At 39.1% G+C, this 27,208-nt stretch overlaps 2 protein-coding genes across 17 annotated transcripts in view; one reads left to right on the top strand and one right to left on the bottom strand.

Moving 5' to 3' along the window:
* ESR1 (estrogen receptor 1) overlaps positions 1 to 11,211 on the top strand; it is a 160,436-nt gene extending 149,225 nt beyond the window's left edge. For both annotated transcript variants that reach the window (XM_030498911.1, XM_030498912.1), the window contains exons 8-9: positions 4,390 to 4,573; positions 5,884 to 11,211. In XM_030498911.1, coding sequence (XP_030354771.1) covers positions 4,390 to 4,573; positions 5,884 to 6,139 — 440 coding nt within the window. In that variant the 3' untranslated portion in view covers positions 6,140 to 11,211. The remainder of the gene's footprint in view (positions 1 to 4,389; positions 4,574 to 5,883) is intronic.
* Positions 11,212 to 17,630: 6,419 nt separating this feature from the next.
* SYNE1 (spectrin repeat containing nuclear envelope protein 1) overlaps positions 17,631 to 27,208 on the bottom strand; it is a 296,964-nt gene continuing 287,386 nt past the window's right edge. For all 15 annotated transcript variants that reach the window (XM_030498895.1, XM_030498904.1, XM_030498900.1 and 12 more), the window contains one exon: positions 17,631 to 20,555. In XM_030498895.1, coding sequence (XP_030354755.1) covers positions 20,315 to 20,555 — 241 coding nt within the window. In that variant the 3' untranslated portion in view covers positions 17,631 to 20,314. The remainder of the gene's footprint in view (positions 20,556 to 27,208) is intronic.

Raw genomic sequence — 27,208 nt, 5'->3', positions numbered from 1 at the left:
AGTAGCATGATTTGGGGTATGTGTCATAGTTGTACAAGTGTTTGGCATAGGTACTCTAAAATGTCTTCTGGAGATGCTTTTCTTCACAGAGTATAACCAGCCTCTGTAGGTAAAGTGTTGGGCACACATGAAATACTACATGTGCTGTGAGGTGAGGCACACGTCATACATGATGTATGAGGAGAGGCTGAGGTTTGTTCATCCTGGAAAAAGGAAGGCCCAACTGCAGTCCTCAGCTGGCAAACAGGTTATGGAGAGGCCAGGGGCAGACTTTTCTCAGAGGTGCAAGAGGAAAGGATAAGCTGCAACGAAGACAAACCACAGCAAGGGAGAACTTGTCTAGATAAACAGAACAAAAAAGCTTCCCAGTGAGAGGTTAAGCACTGGAACAGGTTGGCCAGAATGATGGTGGGATCTCCATCCTCGGATATACTCAAAACTCAGCTGGACAAAGCTCTGGGCAGCTTGACCTAACCCTGAAGTTACTGCTATTTCAGCAGGAGGTTGAATTAGATGACCTCCAAGCCTCCCTTAACCTGATTGTTTTCTATGATTGCACATGTAAGTGTAAACAAATCTACTAAAGAAACAGCAGATAAACACACAATGAATTTTTGGCCCTTATGTGCTATCTGTATGATATATGCATATGATTAAACCAGTTGATCTCAAAATGATTTCAACAAGTGATTAATTAAACAAATTGGATTAATTACGATGCATTTCATTTAAAAGCAGCAGTCTGCATTTGCATTCTAAAGCTTTGTGCTGATTTAATTCACTGAGTGTACACAAACATTTCTTTATTAAATCCTTGGACATCTGTTAGTCTCTTCAAATGAGGTAGTGTTGTTTATTGCTTTTGTTGGACATTTATTTTCTCTTTTTTTTGCAACATCTTCCAAGGCTGTTTAGTATCTTTACACTCCTTTTTCATGTGGTCTTGGGCAAAAATGCAAGTGAATTTTTTTAGTTTCACTCAGTGCATGTGGAAAAGATGGAAGGCTCTGTTTATAAAGCAAAATATATGTTTACACTACTTCCAAATTTTTCCTGAGATATCAAGGCGACAGCACGTCTGTAACAACGACAGCATTGTCTCTAGCTAAGTAACAAACTAGAAGGTGCCTCTCTAAAGCTGCAGTAATAAATCTTTTGACTAAAAAGCAAAATTGTATTTTTGAAAAACACATTCACCTCAATAATAGAGGGCTGTTTCTTACCACTGGAAAATAAATACTAGAAATGTGAAAAAGCAAGATGATGCTAGATGTTTTGAGTCTATCTGAAAGGAGTGGTGCTATGTGGCAAAGCAACAGGCTTTCATTTTGGAGATGAAGATGTAGGTCACGTTTGCCTTAGCAGCCAATTTACCGAATCGGTTAGCTGGTTAATCCATAGAGCTGGAAAGATTTAGCTGATTTTATGCATCTTTTAGACCTCCTAATACCTCTTTCCATGTGACTTTGTTGTCCTTTTCTTCTGATGTTTCCAGCTCCTGCTAAATTGTGCCTTATATTTATTTTATTTTGGGGGCTGGGTGGTTATGCAAGTGCATACTACAGAGCTGAATTTGCTCATAGCTCAGCTTGGCTTGCTACAGATGCAGAGCAATGGGACACTGTGGAAAAGGAAGAGCCTCTTCCACAGAAGAAGAGCCTCTTCCACAGAAGAGGAAGGATATTGCTTTGTGAGCCTGAACTATAAATGTAAAGATATTTTAAGCTGGGGTTTATTGTGACAGCAAAGATGTAAAGGGTGTTCCCCTCTACAGTAATATGCATAAAAGCATCACTATATATAGTGACACATATAAAATTATATCATTATATGCCAACATCTGACACAGTAGCACTGCAGTCCCCGAGGGACTGTGTTCTATTCATAGCTTTGTGTCAGGGGCACAAGCCAATAAACTTTACTTCTTCGCAGGGTGGCGCTTTCTCTGTTCTCACTCCCATTGTATTTTACAATACTAACTGAAAGAAAGAGCTGGAAAACAACCTGATAGCTTTTCAATTTAGGCTTGCTTTCAGCTTCAGAGCTTGGAAGACCTTTGAGACTGTTAAATTTCACTTTGCTAAGACAATTTTCTGTACTCTTGTTCCAGAACTCAGCTTGTGTGTGTATGTATGTGATGGATAGCTGGCATTTCTTTGGGGGAAATTTCTGGTCATTGGCCTGGGGCAGGAGCAACCACCGGGGGAGCAGAAAGGAAAAGCAAACATCATTTTTCTTGGCAGTTATTGACTGACAATTGCCCAAAGTGTCTACATTTTTGGGGGAGTGCTTTTTTTTGATTTACACTTTTTAATAGCTTCTGGACTATACCAAGGTGAGAAACAATTCCTCCTAACAAAATTTTTTTTCTGTTTTCAAAGTTAGGAAACAAGGGCACAATTGCATCCTCTGGCTGAAATAAGCTGCTCTGGAGGCACTGTGGTTTTCTGAGACCAGTCTTACCTTCTAATGGAGTGCATTTTGTCAGTAATATATAAGAATCTTGCCTGTACAGGCACCTGCTAAGCTAGACAGCCTGGTATTATCAGTAGGAATATGTGAGGGTGATTAAGAGTCAGTCAGCTGAGAAAAGCCCCGGGAGCTGTTTCTCTTTAGTGAATTCTTTTCAGTAAAAGAAATAAAGATCATAAAATGCTCTGTGAGAAAAGAGGCCATTTTACTATCTGTGTATACAGAATCAGAAGCAACATTAATTACCAAAATTAAGAAATCTGACTGATGATTTTCAGAAGTTGTGCTGTGTTTGAGTTACACTTTCCTTGTTGGTTTGGTTTTTTTTTTTAAAGCAGTATCTCTCTATCTCTCTCACACAGACACTCACACTGACATTCACAAACACAAATTTGTATTTCTTTTTAGTGCAGAAGACCCAAATTCATAAATCCTACTTGCAAGTTACAGTAGTTCTAGGTGTCAAGTCCTCGAAGTACCGAGATGATGTGAGGAGGTTAGGTATGCCAAGCAGATGGTAAAAACCCCCTCAATTTCCCTGACTGCTCAGATGCATGGCAAAATATTCTTATCTTCAAATCCAACCGTATAGCCCCAGGCTACAAACAATACAAACAAGCTAGAGTCTATATCTCTGTACGTGCCCATGTCAGTGCATCTGTGTCTTTTTTTCTTAGTATCACTAACTGCATTACATATTGTGCTATATATGATGCTTTAAAGAAAAACAAATGTAATTGCAGAAACCATTTTTTTCCAAAGACAAAATCCAGATTTTTTCTTGGCTTTGTAAGCTATTGCAGAAGGGATAAAGCACAGGATTTGTCAAGTACACTATAGTTACGGGGCACTGAACACACTGTGATCAAGCCAGTTTAATTGTGTTACTGTACGTACAACTTAAGCTTTTGCTGCCTCGGGACTGGATTATGGTAATATGACCTGTTTAGAGTTATTGGCTCAATACAGAAGATTAAAAAAACTGGTGCTGAATGTGACAGCTACCTTTTGGCAGCACAGTGCTGTTGTGACCTGATTTACACTGGTTATGTGGTGTTGTCCAGAAGAAATTCAAGAGAGAAACATGCAAATTAGTTCAGAATTTACCATTTATAAAGCTGATGTGCTTCGTGCACCCAAGAATTAGTACTGGTAAAAGCTCTTATACCTGGTTAGAGTGTTTTACAGGGTATGCAGAGGGGCTGTTGGAGGAGTTTGAAGGTGTTTTGATCTCTGAAAAGATTTCCTCGTGGTTCGGATCTTCAGGCTGCTCACTTTCAGCAGTAAGCAAAGTAAGATGGCTAAACTTACACAGGTTGCTTTGGACATGTCTTTTAAAGGAAAGTTGGGTTTGCAGGTGAAGGATCACACCTTTCAAGGCTCTTCCTTTGCTGGGAGGGTTTTGTTGAGGTGAGTGTGGGTAAGCAAACCCTGATTTTGCTTACATGTTTTGTGGTAACATAATATTCAGTTCTAGACTGACTATCAGATCACCAAAAATCAAACATTACAGAGCAGAGAAAATGGCAAAAACTGCCAAAGGCCTGGGCTGGTCAGTATGTGCTGCAGATCTCTCAAACAGCAACAGCACCTCCTCAAAGGTTCAGAGCTGAATGAGTTAGAGGAGTACAGCCTGTGGGCAGGTCTAGCTGCAGGTGTTGCCTACACCTGGCCCAGACCTTGGATGGACCCAGGCAGGGAAGAGGCATCGTCTCCCTCCTGGTTTGCTTTGCCTTGCAGTGCTCCGGGGTTGTTCAAACCAGTGACCTGGCTGGCAAGCAGGAGGGTTCACGCACAGTCAGCTCCCATGGTTTAACACAGCTGAAAAGGCCAGTCACAAGGCGTACCTTGGGCAAACCTGACTCCATCAAAGTAATTTTTGTCTGTGCTTTGTTTTCTTTCTCCTTTCTACTCCAGGTGTGTACACTTTTCTTTCCAGCACCTTGAAATCTCTGGAAGAAAAAGACTACATTCACCGTGTCCTGGACAAAATTACAGACACTCTGATACATTTAATGGCTAAGTCCGGTCTTTCTCTGCAGCAGCAACACAGACGACTAGCTCAGCTCCTCCTCATCCTCTCTCACATCAGACACATGAGGTGAGAGCAAGCATGTGGTCAGCCGTCCTGCACTGGTCCCATGCAATGCAGGTTTCACAAATGCACACAGACACACTTCTCCTTCACAGATGGGAGTGCAAAGTGTGTGTAGAGTTGTTACAAAAATATAATAAGATATAGGTAGATGTCCACTTTCATAAAGATGTACCGTGTGTGCACAACAGTACATTGGATTATGGTGTGAGAGGAGTAAATGTTTTCCCCATTTATTGCTTCTGATTTTATTTTACTTTGCCTGCTGTTTTGATAGTGCTGTAGGCAGTATCTACTTTAATGTTACGTGCATCTTTGCATCCTGTTTGAAAAGTACCAATTAGAATACTAATGCAGCAGTAGCCTAGTTCTGCAAACTGTAGTCTCCTATAAGATTTGATAAAACTATCACTTCCATATAGCCACTTTTCACAAGTGGCTTGATTGCAATGCACTTCAGAAAAGAGATTAGGATCATTATGTGTATTTTATAGGTGAGGATAAATGCAGATCTTCTGAATCCCAATCTAGAGGACTGTGCCCTTTGCTAATTAGAGGTGAGGTGTCAGGCACTCTTTTCAACAATGATTCTCCCAGACGTAATTACCTTTCAAGGTAGCTGCTCAGAGGCTGGAGTGTTAACATGACACACAAAAAAACAGTATAGATTTTATTTTTATGAAGGGAAAAGAGATGTTACACAGATTTTAATTTTTATTATTTCAATTAATAGAAGAGTAAGCACCACACCATAGCTACTAAAGATGAAACATGCAGATTTTACTTCCTGGGCTGGTATACAGGTCTTCAGGAAAAAGCCAGTGGGTGTGTGCATGTGGCTTTTTTACTTCAGAAGAATTTGTACAATTCAGGAAGTTCCAGATTCACAGTGAAGTGAATCATTTCCGTAGATTTGTATATGGATACTATTACAAGTGAGCATTTGCTAACAAATTGGCTGAGGTTATTTTCCAGGAAAAAGACCTGATATTTAAGGTTTTACTATGGGAATGCCAAGATTCATCCAATTTTCTTGGTCACAATGCCTAAATTAGGAGTCCGTGTGCTCTAGGCTGCATTTTAGGCAAAGGAGAGCAAAAGAGACACCTTCAGAAGGCAACTGCTCATGAGCAGTCTGAAATATGCTTTGAAGGTGCTGCCTTCTGCTAACTGTAGCAGGAGCACACAGCAACTGCACTGATAAGTTAGTTCTGTACAAGGTGGAATTCATATGAACCTAATAAATGATATTAGCTGATAGGTTTTTTTCCTGTAGCATATTTGGAAAGTAACCATTGTTTTGTTACAACCCACAGCAACAAAGGAATGGAGCACCTGTATAATATGAAGTGTAAAAATGTAGTTCCACTCTATGATCTCTTGCTGGAGATGTTGGACGCTCATCGACTGCATGCCCCAGCAGCCAGGAGTGCTGCACCGATGGAAGAGGAGAACCAGAGCCAGCTGACAACTGCATCAGCTTCATCTCATTCCATGCAGTCTTTTTATATAGGCAAAGAAGAGGAGAAAGTGAGTGCAGAATACAATATAAGCAAAAGTCAGCAAATATGATTGTGTGAGAAACCCAGCGGTGTGCTACCTAGCTCTTGCTTCATTTCATCTATTGTGCCACCTGTGTGAACACTCCAGTGACAAGAGTCATCTGCATTTTCCATTTGAGTGTTTGTCAAGCGCTTGCCTAAATTGATTGCATATCCTAAATGGAAGACATTTCATTGCTATGGACAGCCAGCAAGGATTGTTAGACTAACTTGATTTAAAATTTGCATTGGTTTTATTTAATTTTGCATGGAAGTTGGGTAAGTAAGTCCTAATCTAAACTGCACATTCATTTCACTATAAATTAGTAGGCCATACCACCCATACGTACTGGTATCTTCATGAGAGGTAGCCTTTGTTGATATCCACCCCAAATTCTGAGCTCGCTTAATCCCTTACTTGCTTGAAACTTTGAAGCAGTTTAGGAGTGATTCTGGTTGACTTTTTTGGGAGGGGTGGTGGAGGGTGTAAGTGAAAAGTTGATTGCCATCTTAGGCTGCCATAGTGGAACTGTGCTGCTAGTGACTGCCTTGGTAGCTTAGGTAGATTCCCGCCTCTCTTCTTCCTACAGGAGAAAGGAACCCCTGTTTGAGAATAAAGCTGTTTTACCTTGCTGGCTCACACCAGTAGGCAAAGCTCTCTCAAGATTATACTGGCCAAACTTTTAGGCTCCCTTACCATGTCCTTTAGCTGAATTATACTGCATGCATCCTATCTTGTCTGATCCTACAAAATTAAACTGCTCTGTTGCTTGGCAGCGTGTCAATCAAGGGCAAAATGGCAAACAGTGGTAACATAGATAATTATGCTTAAATCAGACTAGATGATTACAGAAATCATCAGGTCTTAAAAAAACAAATGGTCTTCACACGCATATGCGATCCAGCACTATTTTCTGAAAACCTCCCCCTGTCCTTTGCTTGGTTTGTTCTACAAACCGAGGGGTGAGCACACCAGTGCAAAACTGGCACAGCCAGGTGAGATGGTCGATCCAGAAGAGTGTGGCCTAGCCATGTATGGGAGGGCTGGCATCACAACCAGAGCAGCGGGCTCTGCATTGCCTTGGCTTGCTTTGGTTCTTGTTGGGGTATGCTCAGAAATTACTGTTAGGAGCCAGCTCACCTGTGCCACCAGAACTGGGCAATCAGCCTCAGACATGGTGAAGACTCTGGGACTGCATGCCCAGGAAGATAAATCTAATTTTCTCCATGCAAGTGTGTAACTTTTTCATAAGGATTAGACAGATTCTTCAGACCAACTGTAAATATACAAAAGGTCCGCTGACATCGAGAGTTTTAGTACGACATGAAAGGAGAGAGACTGAAGAAATCCATACTACGTGCTATTCAAAGTAGGAGTCGGTGCTGCTGTTTGACTGCCTCTATGCTCAAATTAAACATCAGGGAACATTGCTGGGTACTGGAATTATTACATATACCAGGGATATTTTATTAGTCTAATAATAAACTTTGCCTGTGCTATCTGCACTTCTGGTTTACAGGTGCAGTTTGGAAGTTAGCATGGACCAGGGACTATTCCAATAGCCGGTTGGAAGTGACCACCCTGCCAGTAAGGACGTTTCATAGCACACGCGTAGGTTGCTCCAAAGCAGCTGGCCACAGTGCTAGAGGAGGGTTCAGGGAGGCTTCTTTTACCGCTATAGTTTAAACCTTTATATTAGATTATGTTGATTGGAATACCCTGTAGTAACTAGATATAGGAAACAGCGCAGCTAAGGCCATGCGGGAGTGCCTATGTCTAATCATGCTCCCTGTTACACAAGCAGAGTTTGTGTGTAGTGAGATCGAGTTAGTTACATAGCAGTTGTGAAGGCAGCAAGGCACAGGACAACTTTGTGCTCCAAGTCAAGGACTCTATTCTTTAGTGAGTGTACATAATGATGTCTATAACAACAGTTTCATGTACATATCTGAGGATACATGCAGTTTAAAAGCCTAAAACTAGATGCTACCTATGTTTGAGAAGATTCCTCGAAAACTCTGCAAGCCTCAACATGTGAAGCAGTCACTGTAAGTTAATGGGCCTTTTATTGGTGCATATTATAGTGTAATTTTTTTCTGAATGTGCTGAAGGATTTGTCTTTTTTGTGTATTCAGTAAGAGAGTGTATGTTTGTGTGTGTGTGCTCAAATTTGGTACCTAAGGGCTTTTGGAGGGCTCTTAAATGTCTTGAAAGAAAATGCACATTTTGTTTTGTTCAGTAGCTGTTTTTCAAATGTGTTAGAAAGATTGTGAATACCCTGAAATGAACGCAGGCTAAGATCAGTGGAGCACAGGAATCCCTGTAGTTATACTTATGTGCTTACACCATCATAATTCACATTCACTAACAGCATTAGAGCTCTCTAAATACTGTATGTGCAACTTGGTGGTCTCTATGACAGAATACACACATCAAGCTCATAAGCTGAAAGGCAAACTGGTTTAGATGAATACCTCCCTTCTCAAATCCCAGAACAGTTCATTACATTGATTCAAGTGTAAACTGGACCTAGGGTAAAAAAAGTAATTCATGGAGAGGAATTTACAACAGAGGGTCAGATTCTGATTGTACTTACATAAAAGAAGTACCACCACACTACATTTTTTCCTGGTGAAGCTGGATAAGCATGATTTGAAGTGGTATGCAGCAGACAGAAGGCTATCATAGTGTGTCTTGGAGTATAAGGAATAATCAGTCAGCTTCCAATCTTAATTATGAATGCTTTCCTAGGCTCAGCCCTTGCAGGGAAATAATTCAGATTCAACCAGTCGTCCCATCTTTGTGGTGACAACAGCGAAGGGCACCCCGGAAAGAAAAACAGTGATTCCCAGTAATAGACTCATTTACCTTTGGACTATTTTAGGATCTGTGTCTTTAACTTGTTCATAAGATTTTAATTGAAACAGCACCTTAATGAATATAGTAACCTTCCCATAGTTACCTATAAAGATGATTGTCCACATATCAGACAGCTGAATGTAGCTATTCAACTGATTAAACAAAGTCTATGACATAAAAATGACAATTTTTTTCATATGTAATTCTGAATTATGCTCTCGTGTATGCAAACAATTGTGCCTGACATTGGTAATTGTTATTTCACAGGATGATATTTTATGTGTGTGTGTGTGTATATATATATACATATATACTTTATATTTGCAGCTGACAAACCAGTACTACCTGAAGACCTGGTGCTGGACATTAAATAAAAAATATATAACATGTAAAAAAATAATAAGGAACGAAAACTTTTCAAGGCAGCTAATGATGCTTTTACCAAAACATTCATAGTGATTTATCCAGAGAGCTAATGAAAGAATTATTTTATAATGTTTATACATGATTTAAAAAATAATAAAAAAAAAAAACAAAAAACAACACATCAAAAAACCAAAAAACAACCCCGCCTAGAAACATAGGCAATGTAATACCAGCACAAGCCAAACAGAAGTAGACCAGATGAACTTGCTTTGCTTGAGAATCTGGTTGTCACTGAATTATTACAAAAAAGTTTAGGAGGCAGAAGAGGAGGTAGATAGGGTGATGTCTTAGTGGTGTCTGAGTTTCCAGTAATATGTGAAAGCTACTCTGGTTTGCAGTAGTTTGAGCCATGTCTTGATGTTGCAGGCTTTGTCTCAGGTAAAGCTGCCAGTTGGGGCAGTAGGATTTGTACTGGGGTAAAACAATTTAATGAGAGTTTCATGGGGTGTGTTTATGGTAAATTTACTTTTATGTTTCAGTGACATCTCTTGCTGATTTTTTTCTCCTTCTGTACACTGAGGGGTTTAATAATTTAAAAATATAGTTAAAGAAATAATCCGAACTGAGCTCCCAAGGATATTGCAAGAACTATCAGTAAGTCACTGAGTTGGAAAAAAAGTTGGAAAAAAACCCAAAAAAAAGTTGGAAAAAAACCCAAAAAAAACCCAACACGCAAAATAAAACCCAAACCACCCCCTTAAACCAAGTTAGGGTTTGTATTGAAGCCTCCATTCATTCCAATTGATGCTGACTGATTCCTTAAGAGTTGTGTCATATGTTTAAAATGAAACCAACTACCACCAAAGTGAAAATTCTGCCTCACTGCGGCCTTAGTCTTATCACAGGCTATAGTAGGAGCACAGCAAGCCTCTCTTGTGTATGTAATATCCTGCTTTAAAATTAGAATGCAACCCAAGCTAAAGCTATTGGGATTTTGTATATATGGTATTCTTAGCCGAACTTATGTGAAGTGCATTTCTTACTCTGAATAGAGATGGCTATTTTCCGTGCTATCTGCAACTGTAACATAGCTTTACAGATAGATAGAGATTACAACATGTGTAAGAGAAAGGTTACGTTAACAATTGTATCACAATGCAAACCAGTCTTTGATGTCACCTGCAACTATAATCTCAAATTGATCTGAGAATTTTAAGTTAATATTTCCCTGATATTAATGTTCTACCCTTTCACTCAGAATTCCTTTTAATCTTTCAAATGTAGATAGCCTTATATCCTGAAAGTTGTTTTCAAAGTGATTGTTGCCCGTAAGGGTATTCAGTTTTGCACTGTGTTAAAAGAGAAAAAAATTCTAAAAAAATAATAAAATGCTTTGCATTCAAATGTGCCTAAAGAAATAAACATAAAAAAAATAATAAAAAAAAAGTATATGCTGCCATCTTGCAAATTAGTGTGCTCTGTACTCCTGTGTGCCTATAGTTACAAGTCTGTTTCTTCAGAAAGTGCCCACTGGAAAATGAAGGGATAGACTGCTGGTTACGAGACTTGCATTAACAAGCCACTTTATGTATCACCTTACTGTATATACTATGAAACTAATGCTTTTGTGTGCACTATGTAGCCTGTCAGTGGAAAGATCTTTCTTTGGTATAGGCTCAGCTACCATAATATATTTGTTGAAGTATTCTGTTCTTTCACTGATGCATATAAAATTATTGATGTCTTTGTTTCGGTGAAGTTTTTTTTCTTTGTTTTGCACCTAAAAAAGTTCTAAAAAGTCTAAATGAAAAAGCTAACCTAATCAGTGCGAGATTTTTATCAATGTATTTGATGTTGAAAATAAAGAATTAACCAAAGCACTTTGTTTCATTAGTTATATTTTGCACAGTTTTAAAAATATGCTTCTCTGCTTCTTGTTTTCCAGTAGCCAGTGAAATGGTACACTTTTTCACAGTGCATTTTCATCTAAGTGAAAACTGTTTCTTAATTAGTTTCTTCACCTTTCCTGAAAAGCATAAGAGAGTGGCCATTTCCAGAGTCAACAATGTGTTCTAGTCTCTAGTATTCTAAAGACTAAGTATCTTATATGCTTTAATGTGCTTAGTATTTATATGCTTTATGTTCCTTATTTTGGCTTGTGAAACAGATTATGTTGGAAGAGACAAATTGTGTGAATTTCGTCTTCAGTAGTTGACTGTCACTTACAATGGGTTAGCTAATATCAAGTAAAATAGTACTTGTTTCCCAAGCAAAAGCTGTTCCTCAGGGGGAAAAATTGTCTTGGCTAAGCTGTCAGGAAGGGGGTGAAAAGAAATGAAAGGTAATCTTATTGACATAAAACCACTTTGAATTTAACCCTATCCTGTAAAATAGTCTCAAAATTATATTTGGTCTTTGCAGAGAACCAAACCAGTAATCTATGCAGGTGAATGCCTATCAGTAATATAGAGAGAATATAGAACTTCTTACATTTATTTTTTTCATCTATTTTCTGTGCTGTGCTGGTTCTGAGTGAGACTATTGGCTCATAGGTTCTTCTCTTTTCTTACATAAATATAAAAGTAAAAGCTTTTTGGTTTTTTGTGTGATGTTTCACTGTACATAACATAAGGAAAAAATGGTAAGATTATTACGTTAATTAATTCTACCATCTCAATGATTAAGACAAGACAGGCAAAACACTTTGTCCATGTGAAACCTCACCTTATAGCTTGTCAAACATGAAAACAAATAGCCTATTCAACCTCCACAAGAAAGCTGGGGACTCTTGGGATTTGTAAGTGCCGAGTAGAACTGAGTAATGATTCCAAATCATATGACTGTTTTGCAACATGCTTTCATGACAGAGTTTGACTGAGGGTTGCTGCTTTGGCCACGAAGGGTGGGCCAGAGTAATATGAACTAATTGCACACGTACATGTGCTCAAAATAATATCATTTTCAATGCCAATTCAGTAGGCACAACTGAAAAGTGACTGTCGTCTCCCTCTTCTTCATTCCCTCCCATCACCTGTCTTCTGTGATGGGAGAAGGCAGACGAGTTACCAACTTGCTCAGAACCCTAGAGCAGGAACCCACCAGGAAAAGAGCCTCTGCAGCTAGGCACTGGGCATATTTCCACAGCCAGCAGCCAGCTGCAACTCCACCTTCATTCCTCATTTCATACATCTGTTGGCTGCAGTAATTTGACAAATCATACAGCAAGAACATATCTTTCTATTTCACTCTTGCAGCTGAAACTCCTGGCTCACCTTTACTGGGCCCATCATTCTTGCTTCCCCCAATGCATACACAGCACCTTGCAGAGCAGCTGCCTACTCCCTTGAGGGAGCTCATATACATGAGCACAGCCATGTGCTTTGGGGTCCTCCCACCCCCCTGCTTTCTCTCTTTCCTAACATGTAGGTAAGTGATGCATGTCTTGTACCGATGTGTTTTATTCTATTTGTATAATTAGAAAGGTATGACATAGTTAAGGCATCATGGAAGAACGCATCTCACTGCTTTTACTTTTCTGTTAATTAAGGCAATCCCTTTGTCCTGCAGTGAAAACAGCTTCTTCATGGGCTACAACTTGGTACTCTCAATCATTGGGGCACTGCCCTCTTCAAAAGCCTTGTGGCCAAGTTATTCTTCAAAATTAAATGATGGATTTTTTTTTCTTTTCATCCAGATACCACCACATTAAAAGCCCCATGAAGCAGCTGGTTCTTAGATTGGAAAAGTCTTACAGCTCTTTCCTCTGCATTACACTCTTTGCTTCCACCATCCACCCAATGAAGAGGAGACGAAAATCCAAACATCTAAAATAACACTCATCAGCATGCTCAGAGAGGAAGAATGCCCATGGGCGGGAGCTGCATACGTGGGTTTTCTTATGCCCAGTCAGGCTCCAATTGCTACCATTCATCATGGCATCCTACAGATACAGAGGCTCAAGTCTAAAAACGTTCATAAAGTCTTCAGGAAGATTGACCATCAAAATGATAACATTTGGCATTTAGCTCAGCAGGAGCAAGGCAAACTAGCTCTCATGTCCCTGTAAGAGCTGTGCATTGCAGTCTTTAGGTGTCACTCTGCTAATGTCTTCATTTCTGCAGGCATACTGGTGACATAAAATTTATCTCCTGCTATTTTCCATTCCTACACATTCATGCACCAGTCCAGTATGCTGCCATTTTAAACAGCTGACAAATGTGCACATGAGGAAAGGCACAGACCTTTCAGGATTTGCTTTTGGGATTTTTTTTTTTTTTTAGCCAGATTTTGCAACACATGCTTGGGACTGTAAGATATTTAGCTCCTCTACACACAAATATTGAGTGCTCTTTTCTAAGACAGAAAGATTTACTTCTTGTCAGATGTCTTTTTTATTTTCCTCTCCCTCTTGAGAACCTGTGTCATCCATGAAATGTGAAACAAGTATGTTATATCAGAGAGGTAAGCAGTAAGTGCTACCCACTTTGCAGTAAGAATCACAGTAGGGCACATGAAAGTTTAAAAGGTTAGGTATTGGTATGAAAGAAGAAAAGGCTGAGTTCTATTCTGCCTTTACTGGATCATTTTTTGCTGAAGTTAAATCTGAAAAATAGGAAAAGAAACTTCAGCTCCAAAATGTCGTCTTCTTATCTATCTATGTCAACCAAAATGCTACAGCATCATGCTTTCTTCCAGTACTTTTTTTTCTCTTATCCCCTCAGCCTGTGCAAGTGCCTGGACAATGCTTCAAGTTTAGGAAAGGAGTCAAAATTGCAGTGGACTCTGGTAGCTTTCCTTCCAGATGTTTTTACAACATCCTTTCTAAAAACAATAGAATGGAAAAACCCACAGTTACAACATCAATAATAGCAGTCTCCCAGGAATTGCAACATGCCTGAAAGTGCAAAGAGCCTGACCTGAGTAACATTTGTGCAAACTACATCCACATCTGCATCATCCCTGACTGACACAGGAGAGCTCAGTGGCTCACCTCTCCTCCACCAAGGCCACCTCTGATGTAAGAAATCAACAATACTTTCCTAAAGCCTCCTTTCTCTTATGAAAAGTAAATGTGTCATAGTTTTATTCAGACTTCATTGTGGTTAAATCAATTTGCTACGTCTCAGTTTTGATCATTTCATTTTTCTAATATGTTAAGTGGCGCCGAACAATAGAAGTCACAGCTTTCAGTTCCTGTCTGCTTTTAAAGCAATCATTTAATATAACTCAGATTTCTATCATAGTCTATGACAAGTCTTCAGTGCTCAAGCTTGCAGTTATTAATTTCCTTTTATCTTGTTTTCACAGATTTTTATCTACTGCTTTTTGGGAAGACAAATTAATCTTTAAATCATTCCTATTTATTTCTTTATTGTGGAATATTATTAGACTATTCCAATGTTCTTAATATTACTAAAACAAGCATAACTTCTCCCAGTATAGGTTTCACATCTATGCCTCTCTAGGTCTAATTACAGCCAACTAGCACAACAACAAACAATAGAATTCAGTTGCTGTAGTGCATATCACAGCATTGCTGCCAAGGTTAAAACCAACCAGCCAGTACCTAGACTAGTTCCCTCATGTAGGGAACTCTGTGAATATCAGACACACACAATTTTTCCCTCAGAGCCAAAAGACAAATGACCCCCTCCCTCTAACTCCTCTCCCACTGCAGCTTAGGTTTAGATGAATTCGGCAATTGACTGCTGCAAGAGTTGAACATTTTTAAAGCCCGACCACCCAGCTTAAACACAAACCTTACTATGGCATTTCCCACTTTTCCTTTCCATGATCCATTTAAAAAACAAATAAAACATGGGAGTGCAAATGAGAAAATAAATGTTCTCTTCTCTTGCTTAAAAACATGCATTTCTTCTCCTTAATTCTGCTCTTACTTTCCAGAATCCTCCTACATTTGCTAAATCCTGATAGCATCTGTAGTTTGAAGACTGTGAGCAACCAGTTTCTGTTATGCCTTTGAACACAGATGCACACAGATGCACTCAGATACACATGATGATGAACATGTTGAGCGATGCTATCAGTTGTAAACAAATTTCTCAACCACAAATAGCACAAGACTCTGAGGGCTAGGGATAACCGTTCATAAGACAATTTCAGCAGCTTTGTCCATTCAGTAATCAGCAGCAGGAGAAAGTTCTACGGAAGGAGAAAGCAAGACTGCAGTTGTTCACAGCATTTGCAGGAGAGCTGGAAGGGTGGCAAACCAGTGGCAAGAAACTATTGATCTGCAGCAGAATTAAGCTGTTATCAATGCTGGAACAGGGTGAGGGATAGGCAATGGCTATCATCATGCTCATAGCTGTGAGGAATAAGGGCACGCTATTTCTGTCAGCTTCAGATCATTTGCACTCCTAACACTATCAGACATCTCTAAATATTTCTTCTCAGTCTGCCTTCAGATTTTTTAAAGCACAGTCCACAAACAAAACTCCATAAACAGATGGAGTAAGTTCAGGGCAAATGGTGCTCATTATCTTGCACTATTATCATTATAAGCATAATAAGATATTGCCTTGATATTACTGCACAGTCTGGAGTTGCTGAGCAACCAGTTTCCATTATGCTTTTAAACACCCACTAGTTAAGAAGAGACTACAGGCCTGTAAGCAGGTTCAGTGTTGCAAGATGCGTCAAGCTGCAGAGATGATTACACCTCTACAGAAGCTACTGCATTTATCTACGGTAGAAAATGAGGAAGAATATAATGCAGTAACGACTGGAGTTCCCTAAGGTGGAAAGTCTACTTTCTCCATGCTTTAACACGTGCCTTCAACATAAACCCAGAGTTCTGCAGCTCCTGTACTGCCTTTCCTTATGCTTTGCAGCCAAGAAATAAGTCCCTTGTATTTGCAGAGCCCAAGTGAGGCACTTCAGGAAGAAGTTAGATGACAGGTTGCAGGTGTAGCACAGAGACAGGGCATCTCAGACTCTAACTTGTGCATTTCTTAAAAAGTTTGTCCTCACCCAAGTTGTCTGTGACAGCACCCCAACACCACAGAGGTAGGCAGAGAGAGCAGGCTGACATTATCAGGGTAAGATGCCCAGGCTGCAAAGCTAGCTAGTGCCTCTGGCTGCAGTACATGACAGCTTTCTGGGTGTGGTTCCCACCCCCCTCCCCATACAGTTGACCCATTTAACCTGGTTCATGCTGTGGAGATCAAGGCATGTGTTGATATTGTTCTAGGGTTTGCAGCTCAAGTCACTGGTGCTCCTGGGATGGAGCTTGCTTTAACAGGATCCTGATCATGGCCATTTTTTTCCATTTTGATATCTTTGCACCAGTTTTTAGAATGAAGAGCCAGCTCTGCAAAATCACATTTGGAGTCATAATGGAATTGGTTCAGAGCCAGGAAATTGCTTTTGGAGGAGCCTAGTGCTCAAAGCACTTTTATCTGGTCAGATGCTGATTTTGTTCAGAGTTGCAGTTAAGACTGAAGGTCCCAAAAGTAAGAAGTCCAAAGTGGCAGTCAGGAGATCCTCTAACCTGCTAGCAAAAACTGCCTGCCATTCCCTTGAGACATCAGCTTGCAGACTGACATTCCTGCCCTTGAAGGTACGGGGCATTCAATATTTACAAACAGGCATTTTTCCTGTCTATGACATTTTCCTTATGTGTGTCTATCATGCCCATGACTGCCTTATTCACAGGTATCGTGGAGAGTTTGGTCTTTACTGGGACGATTGCTCTGTGTGAGCAAATCACTCGGGGTCAAAAGTAAGTTCTCTGTATCTAACGTCTCTTTCAAATAAACAGGCAATACGCTGAAACTATAGTTAGCTCTGCAGCTCGAGCTCGGAGCCTGAGGCTATGAACAGAAGCAGCTTTGCTTTGAAACATCTGGAAGGAAGCAAGGCATAGCAGGTACACTCTGTCCTCTGGTTAATCAGCAAGGCACATATACCCTTGAAGGTAATCATCAGCCAAAAATGCCCTCAATTTGAAAAGGATACGGACACTTGATAATGTGACCTTCCAAATTCTTTACCTTTTTTTAATTATCATCAATTCTTTCCTGCCTTTGCCTGAACTCTGAGGAATTAATTATGAAAAGTTCCTATGATTTCACATCAGTTTTCCCCTGCCTATTCCAATTCCTCCATCAGTTCATCACTTCTCATATTCCCAAGACTGAATATTTCAACAGGTGAGAGAGAATAAAAGGGCATGACCATCATGATCAGTATAGAACCATTCCTCCACCACTTCATTTCAGTGACTACTCCACAAAACTCCACTGGAGCTTGAGGGAGGTGTACAAATTCTGCTTTCCTTCAGCAGAAGACAGGCCATTCTTCCTTAGGAGTCAGAGAAGTGGGGAGTTGGAGAAGTGGGGCAGGCATTCAACCAACCAAGGGAAGCACGGTCTAAAGAGTGGCAAAACAGCTGGCAAATCCAAATGTCAAGTTGCAATTCAGAGCATGCAAAGTGCTGCCCTGTATAGTTTTGATAAAGCACCTTATTAATTGCATCTGACATAATTCAAACTGAACTCTCTTCCTTGTACTGCCCTTTCTCTCCTAACACCTTTCAATCCTCCCTGCCTCACCCTCAGTTTTTAAGTATTATAAAGACACAAACAGAGGTCTCACCTGTGACTTTTTGCCTGGTTCCTCCAACAGACTGCTCTTCCATAGGTTGACACTCACAGGCTATCTACTACCCTTTAGATAACATCTACTTCCATGAGATCGCCAATAATTAGCTGGAAAATAGGAGACAAAGTCAGGCCGAGATCTTTATTTCTCACTAAATTAGGCTTACTCTGTACAATGTTTTCTTTTAAAAGAAAACAAAAGTATCTTTTAACAAAAAATTAACCACCAAAACTACGGAGTGGCTGATGGAAGGATGTCTAAAGCATACAGAGATCTGGACTAACAGGTCTGAGAAACTACCAAATATTCACAGAGGTGCATGGATTAGCAATGGCCAAATTATGTCACCACAGACTATGGTAACAGAAAAGAGAGGAGGGGTCAATTTTATGGAATCTGTCAGGTCTGTTGCAACTAACAGCTCATCCTTGTACCCCAAGTGTGTTCTTTATCTTTGTCAACTCAGAATCAGTGATTATGGATACTAACCTAGCCTAGCATAATTTCTGAATATCAATAAAAGAAACTGAGCCTTGAAAAGAACACATACTTGTGTCGCTCCAACTCTGATCTCAGATATTTAAGATACTTTGTTGACAAAGTATCCATTTCAGGAGACAAAGGAAAAGGATACAAAATCCTTTTCAGGAAAATGTTAATGTTACACTTACCTGAAAAGGAAGCTTTATGTTGGCTTCTCCAAATTCTTGAGTTCACTTGTGGTACTCTACCTCTAACCACACTCCCTCACACCAGCTCCAGTGATGACACTCCAGGAATGTAATTTTATGTAACAGCAATCAATGTGCTTGTAATTTCTTCTGGCTTTTTTTTTTTGGTTATGTAGGCCAATATATTCTAAGTAAAAACAAAATTTTAACTCACAGGAAAAAAACCACATTGTGTGTCATGGCTTTAAAAACCTCAGACTATTAAAGAGCAGTTTTTCAAAATCAAAGAGAATCCTCTTCTGGTTGAGTTCTGACTGATAAGCTGGGCAAAGCGATTGCCACTGCTCAGACTGCAAGGTTTCTGCATTATTTCTGGGAAATTTATGAGTTCTTAATTTGTTCCTCCCCCCCTTTTTCCCCCTCCTTTTTCTTTTTCTCTGCTATTTATGCTTAATGTTTTGGGCATATTCCACTAGATTAGCTATTGGTAAAGCATAAATCTTGGTACTAAGCTGCTATGGCGTTTCCCTGAAAAAAATATGCTTTAGTGGGGACTGGTACAACCTCAATTGCCAAAAGTTGCACATGAGTGCATACATAAACACACAAAGACAAACAACACATGGGTGAGAATGAACTTCAAGAAGCAACTTGAGAAAAAAGAAACAACCCTGAAATGACCAATCACTAATTCAAAATATGGACAGCTTTCAATATCAGCACAGGTTCTAATGTGATGCTTTCCCATGTACTTCACATTTGTGAAGTTCCCCACATCTTCTCATTCAAACATATACCTAATACCATTAATTTGTTACAGCATTTTTTAATCCATTTTAGAAGTGCAGCATATGTATGTCTTCTAATTTTTTTATACCATACATATCTCATTCTAAACTTAGAGGTTTCCATAGTTGTCATTAAAAAGCACGTAGACAAAATATTTTATGGTATCTCTAATAAATGCAAATAAATCAATAGAAACGAAACTTGGCTTAGCAAACTGTACATATATATGTTCTTTGTTTTTCAACTTGACATTCAACGTTTTTCCTCATAAAATCTTTTACGATCTTATTTATTACATCCATTTTTTTTAAACCTTAAAAAAGTGCTTCTCAGATTTACACCTTGTGCATCCAAAGTAAAAGTTAGAACACCATGCCCGAAACAGAAACCACAGGGAATAACACATTGCCATACAAGATCCTTTAAAATTGTATGTTACAAATGCTCTAAAATTTCTTTAGCATTGGTTATTTTGTATACTGTAGATACCAAGAGGGTATTTAACAAAGACTGGCTAATGGCTCATTCAGAGCAGCACACAGGAAAGGATCTACAGTATCAAGTCCTTAGCTATGCATAGTACAGGGCAATGACCTGGATATAAAGTGGCTAAAGATCCAGAATGCTGGACAGAAGGACATTTCCCTCACACACGTCACATCCTCCTTAGTACCCAGGATGTGAGTATTCGAACAATGCTACTTAGGCAATACATTGTGAAGTTTGATACTGATATACTGATGCGTTACTAGCTGAGTGCCAGCAGAGAATGATACAAGCACAGCAGCAGCTACAGCAAGTAGGTAAAGCTGCCAAACTGAATCCTGCCACCCTTTAAAACCATCCTGCCTCCCAGCTAGCACTCTTGCATGGTCACCCACTGTCTCACAGGTCTCCTTCATAATGGAGGTGGACCATTCATGTATTTTAGCATGGGGTGGAAAGAGCGGGCAAAGTTGTTGGCCATAGTACAGCTGTAGTCCTCCTCAGTCATCGGCACCAGGCAAGCCAGCCCAATCAGGAGCAGCAAGAGGAGCTGAAGTGGCAGAGCAGCTCTGAGGACTCTGAGGAAGAAGGATGGGTGCCGCCGTGCTGGCCCAGCCTCAGAAGGGGAGGAACCTGAGCCACCTCTTGTGGACCTGAGAAAAGAGGATGGACAGGTGAATACAGTAAAACATCACTGCAGCAGAGGTTGCCTTTGGGCATTCAGCCTTCCCTGAAGGCTGGCTTAAAATTTGTACAGACATTGATTGACAACTGCAGAGGTATTTTTCTCTGAACATGCTATTTCCCTAACATTCTTAAGAGACTGTATTTCTAGACTGGGTAGGAAAATGCCAAATGATCACAATAGAAAGGGCTTTGTGACCCCACAGCCCTTTTGTGAATTACAGGGAAGACTCTCCCTCTAAAGCACTGTGCTCTAGAGAAGGGGAAAATAAAAGGTGGGCCATACCTGTCATGTGTTCAATGCACGCTGTCCAAAAAGGAAGCCTCCTTATTTAAAATAGCAGCTGCATTTGGTTTGCAGAAGTTTCTACATTCATTTCTGTATATAGTATCCGCAAGGGTGTAATGCATTAAGATTCAGTTACATCAATCTTCAATTAATTAATACACCAATAGGGAGGCACTGGGGACTCATTTTCTGTAAAGTACATTGAATTTTGAATCTTGCACTGAATCAGCAGTTAAAATCTGTTTGCTCAACTAAGTTGACAACATCCAAGCGATTTTCTCCCTTATGTCTATGGATCTGACGTGAAATGGCATGTCTATGGGAAAGGCGAGACCTAATACAAATATTTCCAAAGAAACACTTAAAATTAAGCCCCCAAATCCAATATATTTTTTAATGAAGGACAATGACATAGATTTCACATTTTCCTTTTTGACTGAAATTGTCAGAACTCTGATACACGGATTACAGGTTTTGAGATCAGTGAATGACTGGAAAGAGTGATTATAAAAGTTAAAATCTGATGGCCTCAGTGTGTTAATTAAATGGCATTAACTGTATTTTAGCACTAGCCCAAAATTGAAGAACTTAGAGCCTTCAAATAATTTGCTTCAAGAGTCTTTCATTAAGACATTTGGTCATCAATTTTGTCTTAGACATGTTGCTATAAGACATCCGTGTGGCTGTTATAACTATGAAGCCCCCAAAAATCTATGGTTTGCAAAGGTTTAAGAGATAAAAATGTTCATAAGGATGATTTAATCTCATCTTGAAGGTCTGGAACATCAGGTTTGTTGGCTAAGGTCAAATGTTCCCCTGTAAAGCAAGGCGGGGGTGATGGTTCCTTAGTGTCTCCTTGCCTTCCCCCTTGTCCTTTTGATCCTTTCTCCCAGATAAATCTGAATCTGCATGAGGAAGCACACAAAACTCAAGATATCATCTTCAAAGCTATGCCATGCTTGGCAAGGGTCTCCTTCCCACATGTTCAGAGAATTCTTTCTGTGCTTGAGATTATTTTTACTGTCTTCTTCATATATCATTCCATTATGAAAACTTCAAGAAAGCCAGAAAAATTCAGTAAAGTTTAGATGACCAACAGATACATAAACACTCAGGTATGTTAAATGATTAACTTGACCTATACATCCCAGGAAGGAGTGATGAACAAAACGTCAGATTGCATATTGTCTGAATCCATGTTTATTGTAGCCCAGATGGAAAGCTGCTTATCGCATAATGCAAGATCATGTCATTATAAAGAACATATTGAAAGGATATGGCACTTTTAACAGCATTGGAGTATTCCATATTAAAGTTCAATTAGATCAGGACTTCTACCGTCCAAGAATGACAAGATAGAAAGTTAATGGACTGAGGTGGAAACAAAGGGAACAAGGAGTGCTTAATTACCTTCCAAGCATTTGATTGCACAGTTTACCTATTTACAAGGGTCTCATTGTACAAATGCTGTTAATCCCAATCAAAAAAGGCCACATTTCTGCAGCTGAAAACTGCTGTTTGATAATGAGCTAAGTCCAAGTTTTCTTCATGGACTCAAGAGTTACTCTGGTGCAACACTGGCTGTCAGAAGAGGAATTTCCAAGAAGCAGAATCAAAAGTGAGCAGGCAAAGTTAATATCTAATCTTCATTTTCTTTATGGATTAGGTAGAACAATCCAGAACTTTTTGCTTTGTGTTTTGACCAAAAGAAAAAGAAAAAAAAAAAAAAAAAGGAAGAAAAAGTGCACTGCTATCCATAAGGAACACAAACTTTGTTTCAAAAATTATAACAGTTTATGGCAAAGTTTTTCAGAACATGTTTTCTGCAGTGAAGTAGGGTACTGAAGGAGAGTTTCTAACACTGCATAAAAACAAACAAGCAAATAATGAAACATCATGAAAACATCTTCAGAAGGGGGAGTTCTAAGAAGTTCGAGCACTGTACTTCCTGTGTTTATTACAGGTATGCCTCTGTAATCTACATAATTGACTGAAAAATGGAATGGGTCATCTTAGAGCATTTAATGGATTTGGTAAAGAGAGATGGTTAAAAATATACATTGCTAATAAAAAAAGTCACTATTCCTAAAGGCCAGAACTCCTGTTTACTCCAGCAGGAGAAGGGAAAGCTGAACTGTATGCCACTTTGGAGAAAAATGCAATTTCTTTTTCTTAAGCTTGCATCTTTAGCTGTCTCTCTTCTGACTGCTCCATGATTTGTCACACTGGCCCCTATCTGAGGCAGGAAGGAAGGCCATCTGCTACTCGCACCATACACAATTCCTACTAACTAGATAAAAGGGGGAGGCACAGCTGCAGACCTGGCCAACAGTAAGCTTCTTTATGTCAAGAATTCTCATAAATTAAGAACTGCAAGCAATAGTAACCCTTACTTTGTGAGTTTGTAATGTCAGTGAAATTGGAACTCTTTCCTAAGCATTTCAAGAGAGAAGCTAATTTACCAGGCTATAGATCAGATGGGCAAAGTGAACCAGCTCAGATGAGTACCTTCTTTTAAAGATGATTGATTTTTATTTTTACCCCAAGGAAAATATGGTTGAATTAATTTATCTGTATTGCAGTAAACATCTGAAAGATTATAACGGAAGAATTTATCATTCAAGTGAAGCTGGTAGGAAAAAATAAAGTGAGTTTAATCTGGAAGTGACTAATGGAATGCAGACAACAGGCTTACACTGAAAGAGGCACTGCTGGGCTAGTAGGATGTTATTACTTGAGTTAATCAAGGATGAGTCTTGGTTTATATCTTTATGAAAAGACTATGGTACAAAATATAAGAGGAGAAAATTTAATCTGTGTGACAACAGAAGTTGGAAGTCTCTGCAAATACAAAATAGGATTGGCTTGCACAGAAAAAAGAGGGTGAATCCAGTAAGTTTAAGAAGTAGTTCAAGGAGTTTAAGATTACAATGTTTAAGATAGCAATAAAAACTTCTGCTACAAATATGGAAGTTCACATTCTGACGATAATGAAGAGAATCTAGAGCTGTTTGACGCACGATGGCCACAAACCAATAATGTGGCTTGTGAATAGCTGTGAAAAGGGACAAAAGAAATTTAAAAATATATTTCAGTTCAAGATTTTCACAAGAGAAAAAGGGTAATTTTAATGATGTTCTATAAGGCACTAGTAAGATCTCACCTTGAACAGTTTGTGTCATTTTGGTTAACACACTTCTGGAAGAGGAATTCAAACTTACACAAACTACAAGTAGTCAAAAAAGTATGAGTATTTCTGCCATGAAGGAAATAAAGAGCTGAGCTTATCAATATAAGATCTGAGAGATACTAAAACTACCCTTTCTAAAATAGTGCAGAACAGAGAGACAGAAAGGTGAACAGTTGTTAAGGGATAACGTTGGCACAAAACCGAATCACTGCATCTAACCATGGCTATACCAAAGGTGGAAATTATTGTAATTCCAGATAATCAGAGAAATTAAATTTGATAATGACCTTCTAATAGACTTTTTATTCCACCGATTCTCATTTTTTAGGATGGACATTGCTACAGTTACGAAGGAGAAGGTATAATACTCTACCCACAAGAGCAGGCAACAACTTCTCTTGGGGGCCTAACAGACTCTCTAGGAATGACCTTGTTTGGCTGTGTTCTCACTTTGATTCTCTCCCTAGCTGTCAGCACCACATCACCCCAACCACAGATTTGGCTTATCCTGTAAAGAAGATGAATATGTCAATTTCAAAGGCAATCAAATAGAAAGTTTAAGTAATAAGCTCTGAGAATGTGGGAGATAACTGGGAAAAGAACCATACCAAGCCAAGCCCAAACTTTGTGTTTAAGCTACTGAGTGGCAAAGACTGTCATTTTGTGGCCAAAGGCATTGAGAATGCTGTGGCCTGGTCTGTTCCAGAAAGAGCAAGTGACCTTTAGGGATCTGCTAGCCATTTGGGGAGGCTTGGGGAGAGCAGGAAATGAAGGCTGGCACTGTGGCACCAAGACTTGAACAGAGCTGCTCAAAAGAGACAATGTAAGCACCCCTGAGCAAATTGAACCACTATTTTAATCTTTTTAACCTTTTAATCACTTCAAAAAACTCCACAGGCACAGATCCAGGTGTGCATTTATGACAGCTCTATTAAATTGATGAAGAAAGACGATTTGCTTCTTGGATCTGCTTTTCCCACTTAGCACATGATTATTAATACCATTTGAAAGAGCCTTTAGTTAAATCCACAATGTAACATCTAGTTTAAGCTTGTACCTTGCTTAGCATCGCACTATGTATGCTTGTTTTTATGCCCTGATAATGGGGAAGGCAAAGTGACATCACACTTCTTATACAAAAAACATGGTCCCTCTAATTTTCAAATGAACTTTCCTTCACAACCTCCTATGTGGCAAACTTTCAAAAGTTGACTTTAGTTCTCCTGTGTATTAAACTCTAACAGGGTTTGCTGATCCAGTGCAAGATCAAACACAAAGTACTCTGATCAGAGGCATGTCAAAATATTAAAGAACACAGTGACAGCTTGTACCGCTTTATCAGTTAAAACCACATTACATATCAACCACAACCTGTCTGGCTTGCGCATTTGATTAAGTTTCCTATTCAGCAGTGACTCATTCGTATTCCATGCTTGTCTGAATGACAAATTGAACATTGTGTTGTACTGCTACAAGATGTGTTAATAAACAGTGCTGGAAAGACTTCATCTGAAAGGTGCCGCGTCAATGCCACTGCTAGAACAGAGGTTGATCTTAAAGCTGCAAAGCATTGCTAGCTGCCCTTTGAGTCAGTGGCTCACACCTACAACCATAAACCTTTTCAAAAGGTTGGCATAAGTGCTCTGACTAAACAGGAGAGCGGAAGAGTGCATACAATATGTTTCTTCAGTACAACGTTGCTAGTGTAAGCATGCTGATCTGCTGAAGACATCCTCCATTCCTCCTAGCTGTTAGTGGCTGCAGAGTAAAGCCCCACTCCTCCCTACCCCGCTCTAAGAAACAAAATGCCAAGCTTCATAGCGGACTGAAGTTGGAAAAAATAATTCTCTTTCTCCATTAGACAGAAAGATGGAGTGTACATATGTCACCTATTTTCTGTGTGCTTTCCTTATGTTTCAAAGAAGACAAAAAGTCCCTGAAAATAAGGCAGCTTCTTAGTGCCCGTGGAAGCAGTGAAAGATGACTTTACCTGCTCTATCTATCTGCTGTGCTATGTGGTTTTACAACTATGCCACTTTACTGTCACTATGTATACATATACATACTATGTATTGGATATTCATATACACTATTTATATGAATACACATGTAAAGCAAACCTTTTTTTAAAGAAATGTTTATGTAAATCTTTACATCATGAGTAGCTTTATTCTTTATTTCATTTATATTTGAGAATAATTTTGCTGAATATAGCCTTGACTTCACAAATAAAAAAACTGCTCCAGGTATATTTGTCTGCTTGGTTATTGCCCAATCACTGTATTAAATCTAGTGTTGCATTCTTTCCAACATAAAATATTTCACTTTAACAGGAGTTATTTTTAAAATGAATTAGTTAATTTTTGATACATAGAGAATAAATGAGATTTAGGACTTAACTATAAGAATAAATACATATTTTATTTACATTTTCTTAATATTTTAGTTGTTGCAACACTGCTAAAATAGCAGAAGACATCCATACATATTGGCCTGTTTATTTTTTTTCTTTTTTTAACTTCATAACTCTAGAGGTTGAACTGATCAGTGAAAGAGTGAAGGTACACACATCACACTGACAACAACAAAGAATGCAGAAGCACTGTCAGCTGCAGAGGTGACAGGTTGCTGGAGACAAGATGGAAAGCAAAAAGCTGTAGCTGCAAGCCTGCTCTCTACTGGTCAGAGAGAGATGGGGCAGTGCTGCTCCCAGAGCAATACACGGATGCAAGCACTTGGCAAGAGTCATGGCAATGTTAGCATGTTATATTGCAGTCGTCTTAGGAGGAGAGAGAAAGTGACCCCAAGTCTCAAAACCCTCAAATTATGACTTTTGGTTTTGATTCTTAAGTACTGAAAACCCACAAACTGAACAAAACATTCCAGGGAATTAAAATTAAAAAAAAAAAAAAAAAAAAAAAAAAAAGAAAAAAGAAAAAGAAAAAAAAAAAAAAAAGAGAAGGATGTTAGTATGTCTCATCCAGATCTGTGGGTTTTGTGAATTCCAGAATATGGTATTGGCCTATTACCTGCCTTAATTTAATATCTAGAGGTAAAGAGGATGACAAAAAGTGTTTGCCATGAACCTACTGGCATTTCTGTTAAATCATGCCAAAATAAGATATTCATTAATTATCATGAGT

The sequence above is a fragment of the Strigops habroptila genome, chromosome 10 (genome assembly GCF_004027225.2).
Source record: "Strigops habroptila isolate Jane chromosome 10, bStrHab1.2.pri, whole genome shotgun sequence".
NCBI lineage: Eukaryota > Metazoa > Chordata > Aves > Psittaciformes > Psittacidae > Strigops > Strigops habroptila.
This window is presented reverse-complemented; position numbering and strand designations above follow the sequence as displayed.